The 18,476-nt window shown below is 36.8% G+C and overlaps 4 protein-coding genes across 4 annotated transcripts; 1 reads left to right on the plus strand and 3 right to left on the minus strand.

Moving 5' to 3' along the window:
• Positions 1 to 331: 331 nt before the first annotated feature.
• On the minus strand, positions 332 to 3,565 carry PK3 (serine/threonine protein kinase 3). Its single transcript, XM_008241831.3, has 6 exons — positions 3,003 to 3,565; positions 2,227 to 2,369; positions 1,929 to 2,072; positions 1,434 to 1,619; positions 1,021 to 1,145; positions 332 to 874 (listed from the first exon to the last, which is right to left on the minus strand). Exons 1-6 carry the CDS (start codon positions 3,217 to 3,219, stop codon positions 649 to 651), a joined length of 1,041 nt encoding a protein of 346 aa, XP_008240053.2. The 5' UTR covers positions 3,220 to 3,565; the 3' UTR covers positions 332 to 648.
• Positions 3,566 to 3,954: 389 nt separating this feature from the next.
• EMB1873 (porphyromonas-type peptidyl-arginine deiminase family protein) lies at positions 3,955 to 8,359 on the minus strand. The gene is made up of 10 exons (XM_008241830.2): positions 8,075 to 8,359; positions 7,317 to 7,430; positions 7,131 to 7,220; positions 6,914 to 6,998; positions 6,636 to 6,691; positions 6,456 to 6,534; positions 5,858 to 5,992; positions 5,431 to 5,663; positions 4,712 to 4,873; positions 3,955 to 4,357 (listed from the first exon to the last, which is right to left on the minus strand). The coding sequence occupies exons 1-10, from the start codon at positions 8,159 to 8,161 to the stop codon at positions 4,250 to 4,252; spliced, it is 1,149 nt and encodes a 382-aa protein (XP_008240052.2). The 5' UTR covers positions 8,162 to 8,359; the 3' UTR covers positions 3,955 to 4,249.
• Positions 8,360 to 10,446: 2,087 nt separating this feature from the next.
• LOC103338610 (Phosphoribulokinase / Uridine kinase family) lies at positions 10,447 to 16,610 on the plus strand. The gene is made up of 12 exons (XM_008241829.3): positions 10,447 to 10,912; positions 11,291 to 11,664; positions 12,524 to 12,638; positions 12,903 to 13,098; positions 13,226 to 13,339; positions 13,454 to 13,627; positions 14,579 to 14,773; positions 15,116 to 15,238; positions 15,306 to 15,418; positions 15,617 to 15,740; positions 15,829 to 16,101; positions 16,202 to 16,610. The coding sequence occupies exons 2-12, from the start codon at positions 11,325 to 11,327 to the stop codon at positions 16,415 to 16,417; spliced, it is 1,983 nt and encodes a 660-aa protein (XP_008240051.2). The 5' UTR covers positions 10,447 to 10,912; positions 11,291 to 11,324; the 3' UTR covers positions 16,418 to 16,610.
• Positions 16,611 to 16,899: 289 nt separating this feature from the next.
• On the minus strand, positions 16,900 to 18,409 carry LOC103338608 (Ribosomal protein L7Ae/L30e/S12e/Gadd45 family protein). Its single transcript, XM_008241827.2, has 4 exons — positions 18,187 to 18,409; positions 18,015 to 18,084; positions 17,440 to 17,545; positions 16,900 to 17,296 (listed from the first exon to the last, which is right to left on the minus strand). Exons 1-4 carry the CDS (start codon positions 18,320 to 18,322, stop codon positions 17,135 to 17,137), a joined length of 474 nt encoding a protein of 157 aa, XP_008240049.1. The 5' UTR covers positions 18,323 to 18,409; the 3' UTR covers positions 16,900 to 17,134.
• Positions 18,410 to 18,476: the final 67 nt, after the last annotated feature.

Below are 18,476 nucleotides of genomic sequence, written 5' to 3' on the forward strand. Positions count from 1 at the left end.
ATAAAACACCACACTAGTTTATTGTTTGAGCGGATTGTAGTTTTACGGAGCCTGTCTGAATCTCATTTACACCCTATTGCCCTTTATATAAGATCCACATGACCCCTTACAAGTTACAACAGACAATCAGAAGAATAAGAAACTTCAATCGTTTGTCATTCTCTTGAAGAATTTGGAGTCAGCGACTTGGTTGTTGTTGTCGTCTTTTCTTTGGCGGTTCTCTTCATAAGACAACGAGATTAAAGGAAAAAAAAAACTCTTCAATTTCTATGGACCAAAAGAACTGCTTTGTAATGGCTTGTTAAACTAATAATACTAACCTCACAAGCTCTTTTAATGAATCGCAATTATTGTATTTTAACTATTCAAAAGAATTCACTCCAGGCGAGAAGCACAGTTTCACAAATTACAAATTCAAAATTAAATAGTTGAGACAGAAGAGTACATCAACATTCAACCAATGCACAAACTGCCAAACCTACTGCAAAATGTAATGTAATGTGTAATACTGGAGAGGGAACTGCTATCAATTCAATTGCCCTATTGACTCTGAAGTAGAAAAGAAGAGGCATGATGGCTGACTTTTAGAAGCTTTGCTGAAATGAGCAAAGAAAGTTCATTTCATACTTTCTTGCCTTCTATATTATCTCACTGAGAGAACTTGGTGATCAACTTGTCCACATGTATTATGATATCATCAATGCGAGGACGGACTGCAGCCTGCGGCTGAAGCATCCATGTAATAAACTGGTGAAGAGCATCTGGATATGGAGGCTTAGGACCAGCTGGCCACTTTATCTGCACATTGACTATTGCCAATTGTAGGCTTCCTCCAGATTCTCCAAGTGCATATTCAAATGGAGATACTCCATACCTTTAAATAAAAATAAGGCATTAAGTGCAAGAAATAAGGTATAGCAGATTTTATCAAAATTTGGAAGACAGAAGGTATACGATCAATATGATGCTCAAACTTCAGAACTATAAAAGTAACTGCAAGAAAGAAGGTTCAGTACTCACAGTATTGCATACAAAGTGCATCCTAAGGACCATATATCAGTTCTTTCGTCAATATCTGCATGGCTTGGGCAATCCCACAACTCTGGAGCTCGAAATGGTGCTGAACAGTGCTCAGACGCCCATTCCTAAATAACAAGCAAGAAAAACCATCCCTTCAATTGTTTTTTCTTCTAAAAGTTAGCAGACAAGAGAAGACCCAAACCTCATGCTAATCCCCATATATTGGTTGAGCACCTTTACAAAAGGTGTAATTAAAGCACAAGGGCCTTCTTTTAAGACACTAAACTAATTTAATGAACCAAAGAGACATCAGCTTGTAGGCATGCATTAAGCATACTGAAAAACTTTGCATTTATTCCAGAAAATACAACAGTGTATGTAGAGAATAGAGATTGATTTAAAAATATATATACCTGCAACTGAAGTGCCTCTGAACGAGAGCGAATTTGCCTCCTTGCGGGTCGAGCACTGCCAAAATCCATCAATATAGCAAGAGGTGGTTGTCCCTTTCTATGAGTTATCAGAACGTTTCCAGGTTTGATATCATTATGCGCATATGGGGGATCAAAACTGTGCATATGCTTGAGTCCTGCACAAATCTATTGCATTGATTTTTCTAAGTTAAAATGCTTTTGATGCTTCTAGCACTACTAATCCTAGAAAATAAATCATTGTGGGTAAAGCAACAGGAACATGTACACCAGAACTTGGTAGCATCGTTGCAGGCTTATCTTCAGCTTATATACATTGCTTAATAAGAAGTTAAAATGCTGTATGGTTGTCTACAGTAATCACTATAACGGTAGCCCCTGTTATACTGCTTTTCAAATATGGAAAAGTGACCCTTCTTTTCAAAAGATAAATGTCAAATTAAATGGGAAAAAAAAGGGGATGAAATCTCCATTCACCTGCCGAAATATTTGAAGAACATCTGAGGTCGAAAAGAACTCCTTTTTGGTCTTCATAGTCTTGGCATTGTCCAATAATGTTCCGTCCAGATGAACTGGAAATAACAAGTATGCTTCATGGTTCCAAGATGCTTCTTGTGTAGGCTGTCAATCAAACAGAATATTATAAATGAATCAATTGCACAGAAAAGTGAAAACAATAAAAAATTTGACAGGCTATTAAAAGTCAAATTGTATGAGAAGAAAACACCTAAAGTAAGCTATGAGCCGTATTAAATTAAGTATTCCAGATCTTAACCTTAACGGAAATAATGGCATGATCAAGAAGTGGAAGCAGATTAGGATGACTGAACAGTGATGAAACTCGGATCTCCTCCTTCACCAACTCCAACTGCTCACTATTCTGAATGAGAACTTTTTTCATAGCATAAGTTCCATCATCTACAAAAGAATAGAGTAAAAGCAAGCTGAAATCATTTCCAAAGTTGAGTTGCAAACTGACCAACCAGTCACTGGAGCATCAAGAATGCACAACAGATAAGAGCATGAAGGCCAAATCTCAAAAACACTATTCATTGAACTACTTGGCCAAGGTCCCCGCATTCTAAGATACCAAAATATCAAAACAATGCCATAGATTCATAGATCAAACATTCATATCACCTAACAATTAATGCATGCTACCACCTGGAACCATTCGAAGATTGAAGTTGGAACAAATGAGTCACAATTTAAACTCAATTTAGAAATTCAATGGCAAAATCACTATTGTTTCCCAGCTGAGAGAACCAAAAACAATCATTTCAAATTCATGCTCAAAAGACCCAGATCACTAATTCCCAAAGCAAAAAACCATACCTGGGCTCAAAGATTCAAACTTTAACCATTTCAAATTCGCATCAGTGCACCCAGATCACAAAATTCAAAGCAGATCACTTCCATACAAATACTAAACCAAATACAACCATTACAGGACTCATATACAAACGACCCAGATCCCAAAATCCCATAAGCGTAACGAAAATGAACAAAAGCCCAGAAATTGAATCAAGGTGAAGGAGAGATAAATCACACCTGATACATGAGAGGGGTCCTTGAATTTCTTAGCGAGACCACCACCACCACCAGAGGCAGAGGAGTCAGAGACCACCTCCTTGACTAAAAACACATAGGCGAACCCACCTTCCCCGAGCTGCCTCACGATCTTGAACCGAGTCTCATTGATCCACACGTCACCTCCCCCGTTAACGGCATCGTAGAGAGCGTTCAAACCAGAGAATGTACAACCCATCTGGTACTCGTTCAGCTGTTCCTCGTCTCAAATAAATAAACAAGAAAGGAGAGAAACGAAATCAGGTTCGAAAACCTGAGTTCATATCAATCCGTCAATGAGGTAATGAGAGTTTGAGTGTGATCGTGGCCTTGAATCTTTATTTTATGTTTGGGCATCCATCTGTCTTTTTCTTTCTTTCAAGTTATTCTGGTGTTGGATCTCTCAAATCTCAGCCAAACACATGGATGTTTTTTGGTACTGTATTTTTTTCTATGAGTCACTCTCACTTCCCCTCCATTTTGTTCGGTTATGTGGAACCAAACCAACCTTCGCTACTTTTTATTTTGCTTACAATGTTCAATTTAGGGTTGCCATCTTAAAAAAAAATATATTTAAATTAAAATTTTGAGTCACAAATATGTTCGTCCATCATTGACAACATTCTACATTAGTTAAAATAGTCAATTGTATTTATTTGTTTCCTTTTTTCACCAGATCCTGTTTCTCTTGGGAAATTGCATCAGTTGTATGTCGAGAGTTTGGTATCACAGCATTTAAAACTTAGGAGTCGGGGGTGGGCTCCCTAGATGCATGATGCACGATCAAATTAGTCAACCCACTACTCAAAGTTAAAATTTGGACTACATATATGTTCTCAAATTTGCACAGCCATTTTTTCTTTTGGTCAAGAAAACTTGTCTAGCCAAACAAATGTTGCTAACATTTCTAAGATGTCATCATTGGTAAATCCAGTTAAAAAAGAAAAACTGATCTGCCGCTGAAACCTGAGTTGGCCAAACTATAATTTGGTACACTTATGCAACTTCACATAGTCAGAACTATAATCTGGTTCTGGAGGCTTACAAGCCATCGTCTGTATTTGTGTCAATCAATATTCTATAATAGTACAAATTGGAGAAGCTTAAGCTTGTCTCCCACCATCTTATGGACCTGAAACAAATGTAACTGATAAATCAAGCTATGTGATTCATCTTTTAGCTTAATCCCACACAAATGCTCTGTCTGCACTGACGATGTATGTATGAAATCAATCGTGGTTGACGATACTGTGTGGAATGCGTGGTTGTTGCTGAGTGATGCAATGTATATTTCCCCCCGCTAGAACAATCTCCCTTGCACCTTCAATTCTTACCACCTGAGACAACCCAAGTCATACCAACATTAGAACAGGCTTGTTCAGCAACAGAAACACATAGCAGAAATGAACATTCAATAAAGATAGAAGAAAATGAATCCTTTTTAATCTGCACATTATATGAAACCAGTCTTGTTTGTTTCCCATTGCATTTCAAAAGAGACCGCTCTGTATCCTATTATATTTACTTTCAAAGGATGAGGCTTTATAATCTGCAGCTCCAATAAGTTCAAATTTTTGGACCACTGAACTTGGTATACAATTATATATTAACCTACAGCAAACCATTCTTCTCAAATTCACCACCTGCACGTAATTATATATGAAGATGCTGGAGAAAAAGCAAAAGCTTACTTCATGGTTTGGAAAGGCTTGAGATAGGACACGAACAGCCTCATCATCCCATTTCTGGTCCCCAAATTGGGGTGCAATGATTGCTCCATTGGCAATGTAGAAATTTACATATGAAGCAGCAAGTCTCGTGCCTGGAAGTCTCGGTTTAGCTTCACAGTCCTCCTATAGAAGAAACATTGAACACCAGGAATAAAACAATGCACCATAACATTTTGAAATTCAATTCGTTTGAAATATTACAAAATAAAAGGGGTAACTAGTCTATGTAGAGCTGAGTTTCAATAGCATGATATATTGAAATGAGGAGTAAGGAATTAAAACTCTTATCAATCCCCACTGTCAACGTCCAAGGAGAAATATATGGTTACTCAATTATGTGTAAAGACAGAAAAAGGTAAAATGAATGCATTTAACTTTCTGCGTTTCTCTGGGAAGTGCTGATTTCTAAGATGAAAACATAGAGTGCCAGAAAAAAATAGAGGCAAAAACTATTAATTAAACAAAAAGAATGAAACACTTTATCAAGCATTGGAAGGAAGAGGTCAACTGGACAAACAAGGGCATTAAGGAAAAGGCCTGTGACTGTTTTGCATTTTTAATTTGGGATATGCCATCTAGATAAATATGGACAGCAGTGGCATGTAAAAGAAAAAAAAAGTCCAGGACATTTGAGAGAGTTAGTTGATACTTCATGAAAGTTGAACCCTAGTTTGTAGTACCTGAAAAATTCCAGTAGCCTCTTTATCTGTCATGTACAGTGGCCCAGGTACATGAAGTTTAATTATTTCTAATTTCCTACCATTGGCATCAGTAGTATTAGATAGAACAGAAAAGGCTTCCACAGCTCTTTCATACTGAGGATCCTTTTCATCATCAATCCAGGACAACAAAACCACACCAGGCTTCACAAAACAGCACATATTGTCGATGTGACCATTAGTGTCATCGTCTCCTGTCAAGCATTTTTGTAGGTAGTTTAGGTTTTAATTAAAATACCTGAGCTTTATCGATTATATGCACATGCAGCCAGACCACGTAATGTAAATCATCGCAAGGGAAAAAAAGAGCACAGAGCATCTCATTGTGAAGGAAAATTAAACTAGTATCATGTAAGATAGTGAGTTAGTAACCAAGCAGACATCTTACCATATAATCCACGAGGCAACCAAATAACTTTCCTCACTCCAAGGTATGCCTTAAGTTGATCCTCTATTTGCTCCTTGGTCAAATCTGGGTTCCTGTTTTTATTTAAGAGGCACTCCTTGGTGGTGAGGCAAGTCCCTGTAGGAAGAAAGTAAGTTCTGGTTAAATCATAAAGATAACTACTATACTGGCAGAGGGAATGAGTTTTTTAATGGTAATTTTTGTGCTGAAAAGAAAAAATATGCAAGGTTCTGAACTTGCACAAGATGGGGCACACGGTAGTGCAACTTCCAATACATCATAACCAGGCATCGCCAATTCATTTTGTAAAGGAAAGAAACATGAAAAAGAAAGAGATACAAGGTAAAGTCTATAGTATCAAAAGCACAGGTTTTGGCACATAATTCAAGAAAAAACGGATCACTACCACGACCAGAGTATCACATATGTTTATGATTTAAAACAATTTTAAGGCATGAACTGGTTTGGCATCCAGAAGGAATTCTGTTGCCGGTGAAAGCAAATTCTAACTTAATATTTGCTTCAAAGAAAGAGGTAAGAACTTTCCTAATGCTAAATGATAAGTCTAAAATTTTGTTACCTTCTCCATCTACATGGATGCTTCCACCTTCGAGAATCATTGAGTGTGGAAACCTTGGAAGCTTCTCAACTGCCAGGATCTGCAGATTATGAGTGTTAGGAAAACCATTAAGCAGCGTTTCAAAAAAGCAAAGCTGCAGATCATGTATAATCAAACTACGATCTATTCAGTTACTCTAACCTTCTGTGCCACAAGAAGGTCATGACTCCAGTCTCGGTAACAACCATCATCAATGCCTATCAATTCCAAGAATGGGTCCATGTAAAATGCACTGATGAGTAAACATTTAAATCATGAAATTATACTCTTAAAGCATCAAAGTTTCTAACAGTATTTTGTATTGTTCAAAAAAAAGATTCTAGTGTTCCATTGCGTGAAAGATGGATTATACAATGGCATCCATAGAAAACAGTACCATTTCATAAAAGGCACCAGCTTTGAATAACTATAAACCCTACCTCCCCAACTGTTAAAGTTCCAATCAATACCAGCAACCTTTGGCTCTGGGGTAGAAGAAGAGGATGCACTTATTCCTATGACAAACTAAACAGAAGACAAATATTAACACTGTAAGAAGAAAAGAAAACAGCTTTAAAGGTTAACATAAAAATCTTAGTATCCTACTAATGAATATCTGATCAGAATTTCTAAGATGAGTCAAAGGAAGAAGCTCACTGTTGGCCCTGTATCACGGAACCAAGAATCATTCAAGCTCATCTCGATAACCCTGATATTTTCTGGTAGCTGACTTCGTGCATTTGCCCACTGAGTGCAAACATTCGAAATCAAATCTCATATGAGAATAATATAAAAGACTAATAGAGATACTAAAGACTTTCATCTCTTACAAATTATACCAACCTGAGCGGCACTTGCGCAGACAGTCACATGCTCAAACTTTGAGATTGCAGATGCGACCTTGGCAAACACCTGTTGAGCAGGCACTGCATTGTCTCTCCAGTTATCTGGGCGTTCCTATAACTCAAAATGAAGATTTATTGTCAAAATAGACTCAACTAAGATTGAATGTTGGGATTAAAACAAAAGTAAGATCAATGCATCAAGGAAATGAGAATGTTAAGATTGATGATAAGAGATGACTAGAAAAGATAGAAATAAAATTAATCGATCTACTACATAAATAATGAGAGTGACACCAATATAAGAGAAACTAGCATAAAATTGTAAGGACACCTGATATACAGCATAGATCACTAGATGCACGTATAATACTTTAAATTGCAGAAAGATGCAGAATTTAGAATTACATAGAAAATGCAGAAACATATCTCAATATGCTCTAATAGCTTTCAGGCATCAGTTATCTGATATGATGTCAAAGCAGGCAAAATCTGTACTAAAAACCTGACTGTTCCAAATAACTTGTAACTCATAATTTCACAAATGCATCAACTTAGCAATAACAAGAGGACATATCAATCGAATTGGCAGGGCTCCACATGAAACTTAGCAATAACAAAAAGAAAAGGTATTTGAAAACACAAGATTCTCAAAGACCCGTCAGCCTGAACAACAGAATTCTTCCCCATAAACATGAAAAATGTTGAAACCCAGTAAGGCACGTGACGTGAGATAAATCAAAGAGAAGGATTACTTACAGGCCATCCAATCCAACACTGTGAATGGGGTTCCCACTCTGCAGGCATGTAGTATCCATGGAGAGCCGGCGTGCCTTCCATATTCATAGCTAGCCTGCCCTCTTTCTCTCTTTGACAAGAAAGAACTAAGACTTGAAAGTTAGAACTAGCTTTGGTAGATTTTGTTTGGTCGAAGATGAATTGAGACCCTCTGAACACTGCCTCAACAGTTGGTACACAGAAACAAGAGGGAGCTAAAACTCTTCATATATATAAAGTATGTTGGCTGCGTTTGTCAGGGCTCCAACTTATCGCATCATTGATACCCAGGTGCGAAGTCACACTGTGACCAGTGTGGTCCCGGCCCACTCAAGTTTTTATATATTTTAAAAGTAATATACTGTTATGTATTTTTATATGTATATTATTTTAAATATTTTATGTTTTGTATAATATGTATTCACATGTGTTGTGGCGAATCTATTAAGACACAATGAGGTCTTCAAATTGCCCATTTGGTTGGTGTACATATTACCTTATTTCCATTTTCACCATTTAAGTAAATGTCTTTGTCCTTTTATTTTCATTTATTTTTATATTACTTCATTTACTTAAGTTTACAATGTAAATAAGAAAGTACCCCCTATTTGGATTCAAATAAAAATATTAGAGAAATCAAATTCCCACTAAATCAAAATATGAAAAATTGGTTTTAGTGCAAAATACGATTTATGCTAAAAATGATGACTCATTAAGTCAATATATACTTTATACTAAAATCCCATAAAATCAAGTTTTCTTATTTGATGTGTAAGGAATAAAAGCAGCAAAAAATTATCTTGAGAAAATGATTATTTCGAAAAACCATTTTTCATACTTAGTCAATATTTTTACATAAAATATTTTTTCATGTGTGATATGAATGCATGAAGGGACCTAAGGTTTTTTTTTAGTTTGTGAAATTTTGATTTTTTTTCCTTCTATTGGATTTAATGGGGGAAATAGTTTTAAAGATATTTGCTAAATCGCTACTCTTTGTCTATCTCTTACAAATTTTATTGCTTAAAATGTATTTGTCTATCCCTTTATCGAGGACAATTATGATTGTAACCAATAAACAATATAATTCTTGACACATGTGATATATTTTTCGTATGTATTGTGAGTTCGAACATTTGATTCTTTATAATCTGTAAGAGGCCCCACACACATGAAATTACTGTTGATACCGTAATTTTTGTATAAAGATTAAACAGGAAAAAAAAAAATTATATTATCAATGTTAATTCAATCTTCACGCTATGTATCAAACAAGAAAAAAATAATAATTCTATAAAATTAGAAACAATATTAAAAGGAAAACTTGAAATGGTGTCTCAGTCTGCTATTCTGTTTTCTGTTTATAGCAAAGAACAAAGCATGATGAGAGTGGAGACACCCAACTCCAAGGCTGCCATGTCCATGACCAAATTGGGTTTTCTACGCAACTTATATACGCTAGGTGAGCCACTGTTTGATCTGCACTGGTCCAGGCTCTAGCTAAAAAAGGCTAAATAAATCCATGTGAATTTCTTGTTAAATTTTTTTTTGGGGGTTACAAGGCAGGCCGAAAAAGAAAAAGAAAAAACTAATAAGGCGAAGCCTACTTTGGGCTCTTCCTAGATCATCATCCAGCAACATGCTTGAGAGGGAGACAGGAGCATACTTGTAGTTATGAAGCCCAAGGTTAAAAGACAATTTTTCAGTTCTCGAGACATATAAGATAAGGCTATTTACCAAGTAAAAGACATACGACATGTTTCACTATGAACAAAATTTATTTACACCATTGTCATTAAAAGATGAAACCTTTTTAATGTGATCGGCAAATGGCCATAATGTCGTCTATACCTTTAAATTTTTTTCCAAAAAGGAACTTGCCTTATGTGAGACGTTAATCAAATGATCGATGATAACACACAAACTTCTATATTGTTTCGTCGATGAATTGGTGATTTTAAGGTGTATCATTGGCTTAACTAAGAGCCTCTCTAAGGAAGTTGCCTACCTATTTGTCTCATGAAAAAAGTTAATCACTCTAAGAGATTAGACAATACAAGTGCACAAATCATTATTATTTACTTGTATCTTTTATTTTTTTACAATTACAATTATATTTTATAGAAAGTAGATACGAGAGTGGAGATGAATATTTTATTATAAAAAGCAAGTGGGTTCAATATATCATTTCACTTTGAAGTATGTAATATTACCATGTTGGAAAGAATAGGTGTATTTTGTCCATCCATTTATCTCTTCTCCTTAAAGCTATAAAAATATTGATGTGGCAAGGCAAATGAGGTTTGCCTCTTCCCCTACCTTCCTTAAAGAGGAAACTAGAGCTTTCGACCAAATGGTTTCCGCATCTAAAGCTGTTATACCATCTGCCACATACTTTTTAGCCAAGAAAAAGAAAGGAAAATTCCAGATTTGTGAAAAAAGGAGAAGTTATTCCAACTTGTATTAGTTGAGTCCAAATCAACGGTGGCCCCTTCAGGGCAGTACAAAGTTCCATCTTTAAACAAATCCAAGACTATAAATTCCTCTCGGTATTGTCAGAAGAAAAGAAAAGAAATATATATTACACAGCTACAGCCAGTTTTATGCCATAAATTTTTGCATCTGATATTTTCTCGCGCGTATCTCTCAGACTTAACCAAGTGTCATCTCGTTTCTTCGACCTTACACACAAGATAACAAGAATTACATAGAAAGCGACAAAATTTCCCAGAATCCGCTACCAGCCAATATGTCTCCAAGAAACTCCAAGAATTCAGAGAAAGAGTTGCAGCTGTGATTTCCATTTCTGTCTTGAAAAAGGTGTGGTCACTCTGTCTGAACCAATCAATCTAACAAATTTTTCATGCATTCTTCAACTTTGATGTGATTTAAATTTCTGGGTCACTGTTTCCTGATGATTTCATATACTATTGTCGGAGTGGTACTTGTTGGTCCTTAAATTTTCACTTCCTTTTTATATTTCTTTACTTTTGGCGGTTGGGAAGGAGTTCTTGAATCAATGTTAATTTGTAAATATCAATGAGTCGTGAATTATTAACTTAACGGTATAAAGAATGGACATTTGCCTCTTAGCATTATAAAGAATTACAGAGTTCAAAGTTCTGCAATTTCTTTCCTGTTTGATTCTTCTTTACATAAGCACAATTGAAGTGTTGCCATTGCTATTTGTTTATGCAGCTAATAGGGAATAATATAGATTTTTAAGCTCTAAATGGCTCAAGATACAACTTCTGGTGCTGAATCACCGAGGCCGCGCTCTGGTCTTTTGCGAGATCAGGTCCAACTTGTTAAAAGAAAGGACTGTGATCGATATGAGATTGTCCCAATTCAAGATATACTGTCATTTGAAAAAGGTTTCTTTATAGTTATCCGGGCATGCCAGCTGTTGGCTCAAAAGAATGATGGGATAATACTGGTTGGAGTAGCAGGTCCCTCTGGAGCTGGTAAGACTGTTTTCACGGAGAAAGTACTCAACTTTATGCCCAGCATTGCTGTTATTTCAATGGACAACTACAATGATGCTAGTCGTATCATTGATGGCAACTTTGACGGTAAAGGATCTCATTTTCCTCTAACTACAATGATGCTAGAGTGTTTGCCTTTTGCATTCAGCCTTCAGCTTCTTTCTTTGTTCTGTGATTATTGTTACTTTTTTCTCAAATACCTTGGAGTGATACCATTGGCATATTATGGCATAGTACATGCTTAAGAATTTAGGGTAAGAGTTACCATTCACTCTTAGGGAATCCCATCTAAGTATGGAGGTTTGGCGGAGACCATGGTATAAAGAGACTTGGGAGAAATTGAAGATAAATGTATAGGTTTTCCAGAGTCCTAGTGAAATTCCAATTTTAGCGGGTGCATGGAGTGCCAGATGTGGAATACCAGCATGCTGTGCTAAGCATAGTGTGGGGGTGTTCAAAAATATAAAAATGTCCCTATTGAATTTATTCCCGGAGGTGAGTTAATTGAAGCCTATTTTGAAACTTTTGTCTTTCCCATATCCCAATTAGAATATCTTCACTCTTTTGAGTCCATTGTCATAGATATAAATGAATTTAGGAGGTCTGAGTACATAAAGCATCCCTTTGTTTCGAGTTGTATAAGCATGCAGCCCCTTTTTGCTAGAGTATGCTAATAGGTAACCACTCCCACTTGGATTGGATCCACTGTTAAGTTCACATGTTATTAATTTCACATCTTTTCAGTGATTTTTTTTTCTTTTTTAGTCATTATGTTCATTACCTTTTCCAAGATTGTTCACTTCCTTGTTTATAGTTTTCCTGAAAATGTACTTCTGTTGTCTTCCTCCACTGGCGTCTCTGGATCTATTGTTCAATCATTGCAATAAGTGATTATACATCAGAGCACTCACGGTTGAACTCTAATTGTTGTAATGTCTTGAAACAGATCCACGCCTGACAGATTATGACACAATGCTTGAAAACATACATGGTTTAAAAGCAGGCAATCCTGTTGAAGTTCCAGTATATGATTTCAAGTCTAGCTCTCGCATAGGTTACAGGTAGTGCATCTCTGCATCATGTGGAAAATCCTTTGCCACATTAACTTGCGATCAATCCTAATTCCATTTGAATTGAGAAAAAAAAAAGGCCCAAAATTCTGGTGTTGACTGGTTTCTGTGATTCTTGATGGGATGATTTAATGTAATTACTAAAGGAGGCTCATTATGTCTGGCCTTCTTTGGTATACCTTTTAAATAACATAATAGCTTTTATAGTGTTCTAATTCTGTTGTATACTCATGGTCATTTTGGTGCTTCTAACAGGATGGTAGAGGTCCCTAGCTCCCGTATTGTGCTCATTGAGGGTATATATGCCTTAAGTGAGAGATTGCGGCCTTTGTTAGATCTCCGTGTGTCTATAACTGGTGGAGTTCACTTTGACCTTGTCAAACGGGTGTTACGGGACATTCAACGTGCCGGCCAAGAGCCTGCAGAAATTATCCATCAAATTTCTGAAACGGTTAACCCTTTATCCTGTGTTAGAATTTTTTTTTGCCTTTGGAACTTTTGCAGAGCAGCCTTTGTAACATGTAATTATTGGGCATACAAAAGATTTATGGTGGTTCTCATCCAGAATTTTGAGACAGGTGTATCCTATGTACAAGGCCTTTATTGAGCCAGATCTCCAGACAGCACATATAAAAATCACCAATAAGTTCAATCCCTTCACTGGTTTTCAAAACCCTACATATATTTTAAAGGTTGGCTACTAAATTTCCTTGCTTTGGTCTTTCTTTTTCCCCAGTTTGTGTTTCAGGTCATCCATAATTGTTTTTTTTCTGACTGTTTCACTGGGCTGTTGTTTCTTATTGCAGTCAATTAAGGCAGTGACAGTGGGTCAGATCAAAGCTGTTCTTTCTGATGATCACAAAGAAACCAGAGAAGAAACTTATGACATATATCTTTTACCACCAGGAGAAGATCCTGAAGCATGTCAATCATATCTAAGGATGAGGAACAGAGATGGCAAATACAATCTCATGTTTGAGGTTTGAAATCTGTAAACTAAATATTCTTCAAGCTTATATATGCATTTGAGTTGTTCTTACCAGTGTCCTTGCCTATATGTATATCAGAGGTGTTTTCATCATTGGCCATAGTAAAGAAAGGAATCAACAAAGGTTTATTTTCAGGATTTGCTTAGATATGAGAGACATCCACACCTCATTTTCTTCATTAGTGTGATCCTGTTGTCCTCGTTATAGTCATTATCATCACTATCCAATTTCCTGCCCTTTGTGTTTGACTCTTCTTCTTTCTCAGCCACTGTTGTTGTATGGCTAACTGGTATAGACCTAAAAAGAGAAAGCTGGAGTACATGCTAGTCCTCTTTTTGGGAACATATATATTTCTTCACCCAAAGCTACTTTCTTCCTTTATTTATTTCTTCTCTATGGAACTGATTTTAGTTTTTTTTATTTCTTGCCCTAAGATTTTATATACTTAAGGAGTTGAAAATTTTGGGTAGTTTGGAGCTCTAGATGTCTTGAGGTCTACCCATTATTCCTTAGTCCATCAAAGTAACAGTTTAAATGCGTCTTTCCATTTCAAACATGCACCTTGCTATTTTACTTAGTGAAATGAATTTCTGATTCCATTTAGAGATATGCTTGCTCATCATTTGGATAATGGACATTTTAAGGCGAAGAGTTGATGATTGTGACTTGGGAAGTTTGACGGGGAGCACATTCTTACATGTCTGGAAAGTCATATCCAGCATACATGGTTGTATTTTAATTACATGTGGGTGCAGGTGAAAATTTCTATATGATTTTGTACAGGGTTCTGCTATTATGTGCTTGGTGGCAGATCATTATGTCTAAATATCATAGCTTGTCCCAGAGAAGGATCTCTGACTAGTTTATCTCTGTCTCTCTGTCTCTCTGTCTCTCTCTGTCTCTATCTCTCTGTCTCTGTCTCTGTCTCTCTCTCTCTCTCAGGAATGGGTTACGGATAGTCCCTTCATAATATCACCTCGAATAACTTTTGAAGTTAGTGTGCGCCTTCTTGGAGGTCTCATGGCCTTGGGGTATACAATTGCATCCATCTTGAAAAGAAGCAGCCATATCTTCTGTGATGATAAGATTTGCGTGAAAACTGATTGGTTGGAGCAAATTAATCGCCAATATGTTCAGGTATCATGCCATTTTATGCATTTGCTTTTTCAGATTGTTTTGGAATTTGTGATACATTTTTCTTTTTTCTAACAGTGTGTTGACTATATTTTTATCCCTAAATGAATCTCAGATGTATTTTTCATTGTATTTTCCTTTTTGCTGTATTTTTTTGGTAAAGATCTCAAATTGTAATTTTCGTAACATTTGTACATTTGGGTTTTAGGCTAGTTCACTGGTTTTGAAATATCAATGTAGATTAACTGTAGTTCTTTTAGGTGAACATTTCCTTTGACTCATGTCATTTGAAAATGCTATTCAATACTGAATTTCTTAACACTGACTTGCTGGACTGGTATGAAGGTGCAAGGAAAGGATCGGTTATATGTTAAATATGTCGCAGAGCAGCTCGATCTGGACGGTTCATATGTTCCTCGTACTTACATTGAACAAATTCAGCTGGAGAAACTTGTAAATGATGTCATGGTATGGATTCCTCAATTGATCATGGGTTGTCCTGTTTTTGCATGGTCCTGATGCGATCAATCTACAGGCCTTGCCAGATGATTTGAAGACAAAGCTCAGCATAGATGATGATTTTGTTTCAAGCCCAAAGGAAGCCCTTTCTCGAGCCTCAGCAGACAGGAGAACCAAGTATCTCAACCGGTACTACTCATTTTCAGCTATTTTCTTGGACTTGAAAGGGTATTACAATTAGAAGAGAAAATGATCTTAAAACCGTAAAAAGTGACCAAATATCATCAACCATTTTGTTTAGTTTGTCATAACCAATAAACTTTCATCCAGCTGATCATGCTTGTATGTACTGATTGGTTCTTTTAACATCATATTTTCACTGGGCAGCGGTGCATCACACTCTTTCTCAAATCAAAGGGACAAGACAATGTCCAAGCTAACAAGACTTGCTGTTAACAGTAGAAGGTTTGATGGAAGAGCCCTGGAATCACCTCAAGCACTTTCAAACCAGGTGAGTTAACTATTCCTTGGTCTTGCTGTGCAAAAACTCAACATCCTGCATTGGTTTGCTTACCAATAATTGTCTTGTATTATTTCAGGGGGTTATAACTCAACTTTCAGAACAAATTTCTACACTGAATGAGAGGATGGATGAGTTTACGTCTCGTGTTGAAGAACTCAACTCCAAGTTCTCAGTCAGAAAAGTTTCAGCTAGCCAGCAGAATTTGGCTTTGCAGGCTGAAGCCTGCACTGGATCTGGACCCACTTCTCATTTTGTAACTGGCTTAAGTAATGGCTCATTGGCAGGATCTCTACTGCCCCATTCTTCGTCGTCATCACAATTGGTCAAGGAGTCTCCACTGATGGAAGAGGTGGGATTTTGTGAAAAACTAAACTTGTGGTGACAGATTGATTTATTCTTTTCTGTTCCCTTCTGATATGCTTATTTGGTTATTTGGAGTAACTCAACAGATGCTAGCAATCACACGAAGCCAACGCCAGATCATGCACCAAATAGACAATTTGAGCAATCTTCTGCGAGAATATTCAGGAGAAAGGCTTCGCCAAGGAAGAGCAGATAGTAGTGGAAGAGTGACTGATGTTGACTCAATTGTCCCAGTTATTCTTACTTTGGCAATTGGTGGGTTAGGTTTCTTCTTCTTCAGGAGTCTGACTTCCCCAAAATAATTTCATGCCAAGCAGCTGGCTTTCAGCATAAAATCTGCTACACCCTTGTTTATATTATAAACCCCTGTGCTCCAAATAGATTTCTAGGGTTAATCTAATGTGGTCTGGCCGTGTTGTAAATAGTTCGTATACCGTATACATGTTGAAAATGACAGTTGCAAAAGCACAGCAGTACAAGTCGAAGTGTTCCAAATGAGCCAGTTCCATACCTGTTTTATTTTACATAATTTCCGCTTACAAATGGAAGTTCTGGCAATTTTTAGTTTCATTTGGTACGTCCCACTTTTGATCCACAGGTCATAACACACATGGTCTAAATTGAGTTAATTCATCCAAGCCATAGCTCCAAGATAAGTGCTCTTTTTTGTCAAAATATATAAATAAGTCTAGAATATAGAAAATGATGAATTGCATATGGATCAACCAAATCTGAAAGCCATATTGCAATCTGAGAGAGAGAGAGAGAGAGAGAGAGAGAGAGAGAGAGAGAACAGAGTCCTTTGGAACCTCATAGCTAACTTGTGATGAACAGGGGTCTCAAGTTCAATAAAGAAAACCAACTATGCCTAACGTTCCACTTCAATAGTTACACAAACAAGCACATTTTAATTTTTTCTAAAACAAAGTACAAGGCCCATCAGTCAGAGGGATTAAAAAAAAGGAAAATAACCTCAAATAAGATAATCAGGACAAAGGCAAGTAAAATGTTTCCAGCCTTCAGAAAAGGGAGGATTGAAGTTCAGAAACATCTCCTACAACCTGGTCATAATCTGCCTTTAGTTTATCTTGTTCCTCTTGGCCTAATTCCCCCTTGGAAGGCTTGGTCATCACCAGAAGACAGCAAGTTGGCCTCTTGGTGGCCCCTGCATTTGCAAGATCCTGAAGAAGACATTGACAAACCAATATTAGTGAATACTTTGATCAATGAAGCAGCTAACATGTGCGAAAGCTCGCGCATTGAATAATATATCGTATAATGTGAAATAATTTTATAAAGAAAGATTGAATTATAAGCTGCTTACTTCTTTTGAGGGCACATAAAGATATGGAATTTCAGCCTCTTCACACAAGATTGGAACATGAGTGATCACATCAATAGGAGAAATGTTCCCAGCAATAACACATAACCTGCACTCCAGCACAAATTATACAAATAAATCCAGCCACATCTGATCCAAGAAATGTAAGGAAGTAGAGCTAACAGATTAAGACATCAGATGCATACATTGATTGCACGAGATCCATAGAACAGAGACTGACAAATGAAGGCCCTTTTTCACTATTTGAATCTACTTCAAAACTCTCCCCACAACACTCATAACGTAGCCTTCAATGAAATTATCAAGTAATGTCTCACTAAATCGATGTTTTCTTCTAACTCTACCCATAATTTCAGATAGACTGACCTAATCTGGGACTCAATGACTAAACAGAACTAATATTACTCAATATAAAACAAGGGAAGAAATACAAGGAAAAACAAAGTATCTACAATAACCAAAGTTGGGTTCTTTCAGTTCAATACAGTATTTTTGACAAGCAAATGAATTGCCTAACACAAATTACAAAAGTAAAAGAAATTTGATGAAGAACTGACCCCTTTTGGCCTCGCCTTATGCTTTTGACTACCTCCTTCACTCCTCTCTTCAAGCATTTGTTCTCAGCAGCTACAAGATACCCAAAAAAAACATCAGATTGCACACATATGCATACATGTATAACATATTTATACACGTATAATATGTATATGTGTATGTAGGCGTATATACCTCTGCGGACAAGCTTGAGGGTTCGCTTGCAGAGCTTCTTGCCGGCAAGGGGTTTGGCTATGGGAGCAAGAGCCTGCATCTTCTTCCTCTCCCTCTCCTTTTGCGCCGTCTTCTCTACTTCGCTATCGCTTCCCATCTCTCTCTTCCTCTTCTTTCTTTCTGGAGACCAGGATTTTTCACTCTCTCTGTCTCTCTCAAGTCTCGCACAAACCTACCTTCTGCACATTAGGGTTTTTTCATTTTATCACCAGGGTTTAAGGAATTGTGGGCCTTAGATGGGCTTTATAAAT

The sequence above is a fragment of the Prunus mume genome, linkage group LG7 (assembly GCF_029339155.1).
Source record: "Prunus mume cultivar Tortuosa linkage group LG7, ASM2933915v1, whole genome shotgun sequence".
NCBI classification, from domain to species: Eukaryota; Viridiplantae; Streptophyta; class Magnoliopsida; order Rosales; family Rosaceae; genus Prunus; species Prunus mume.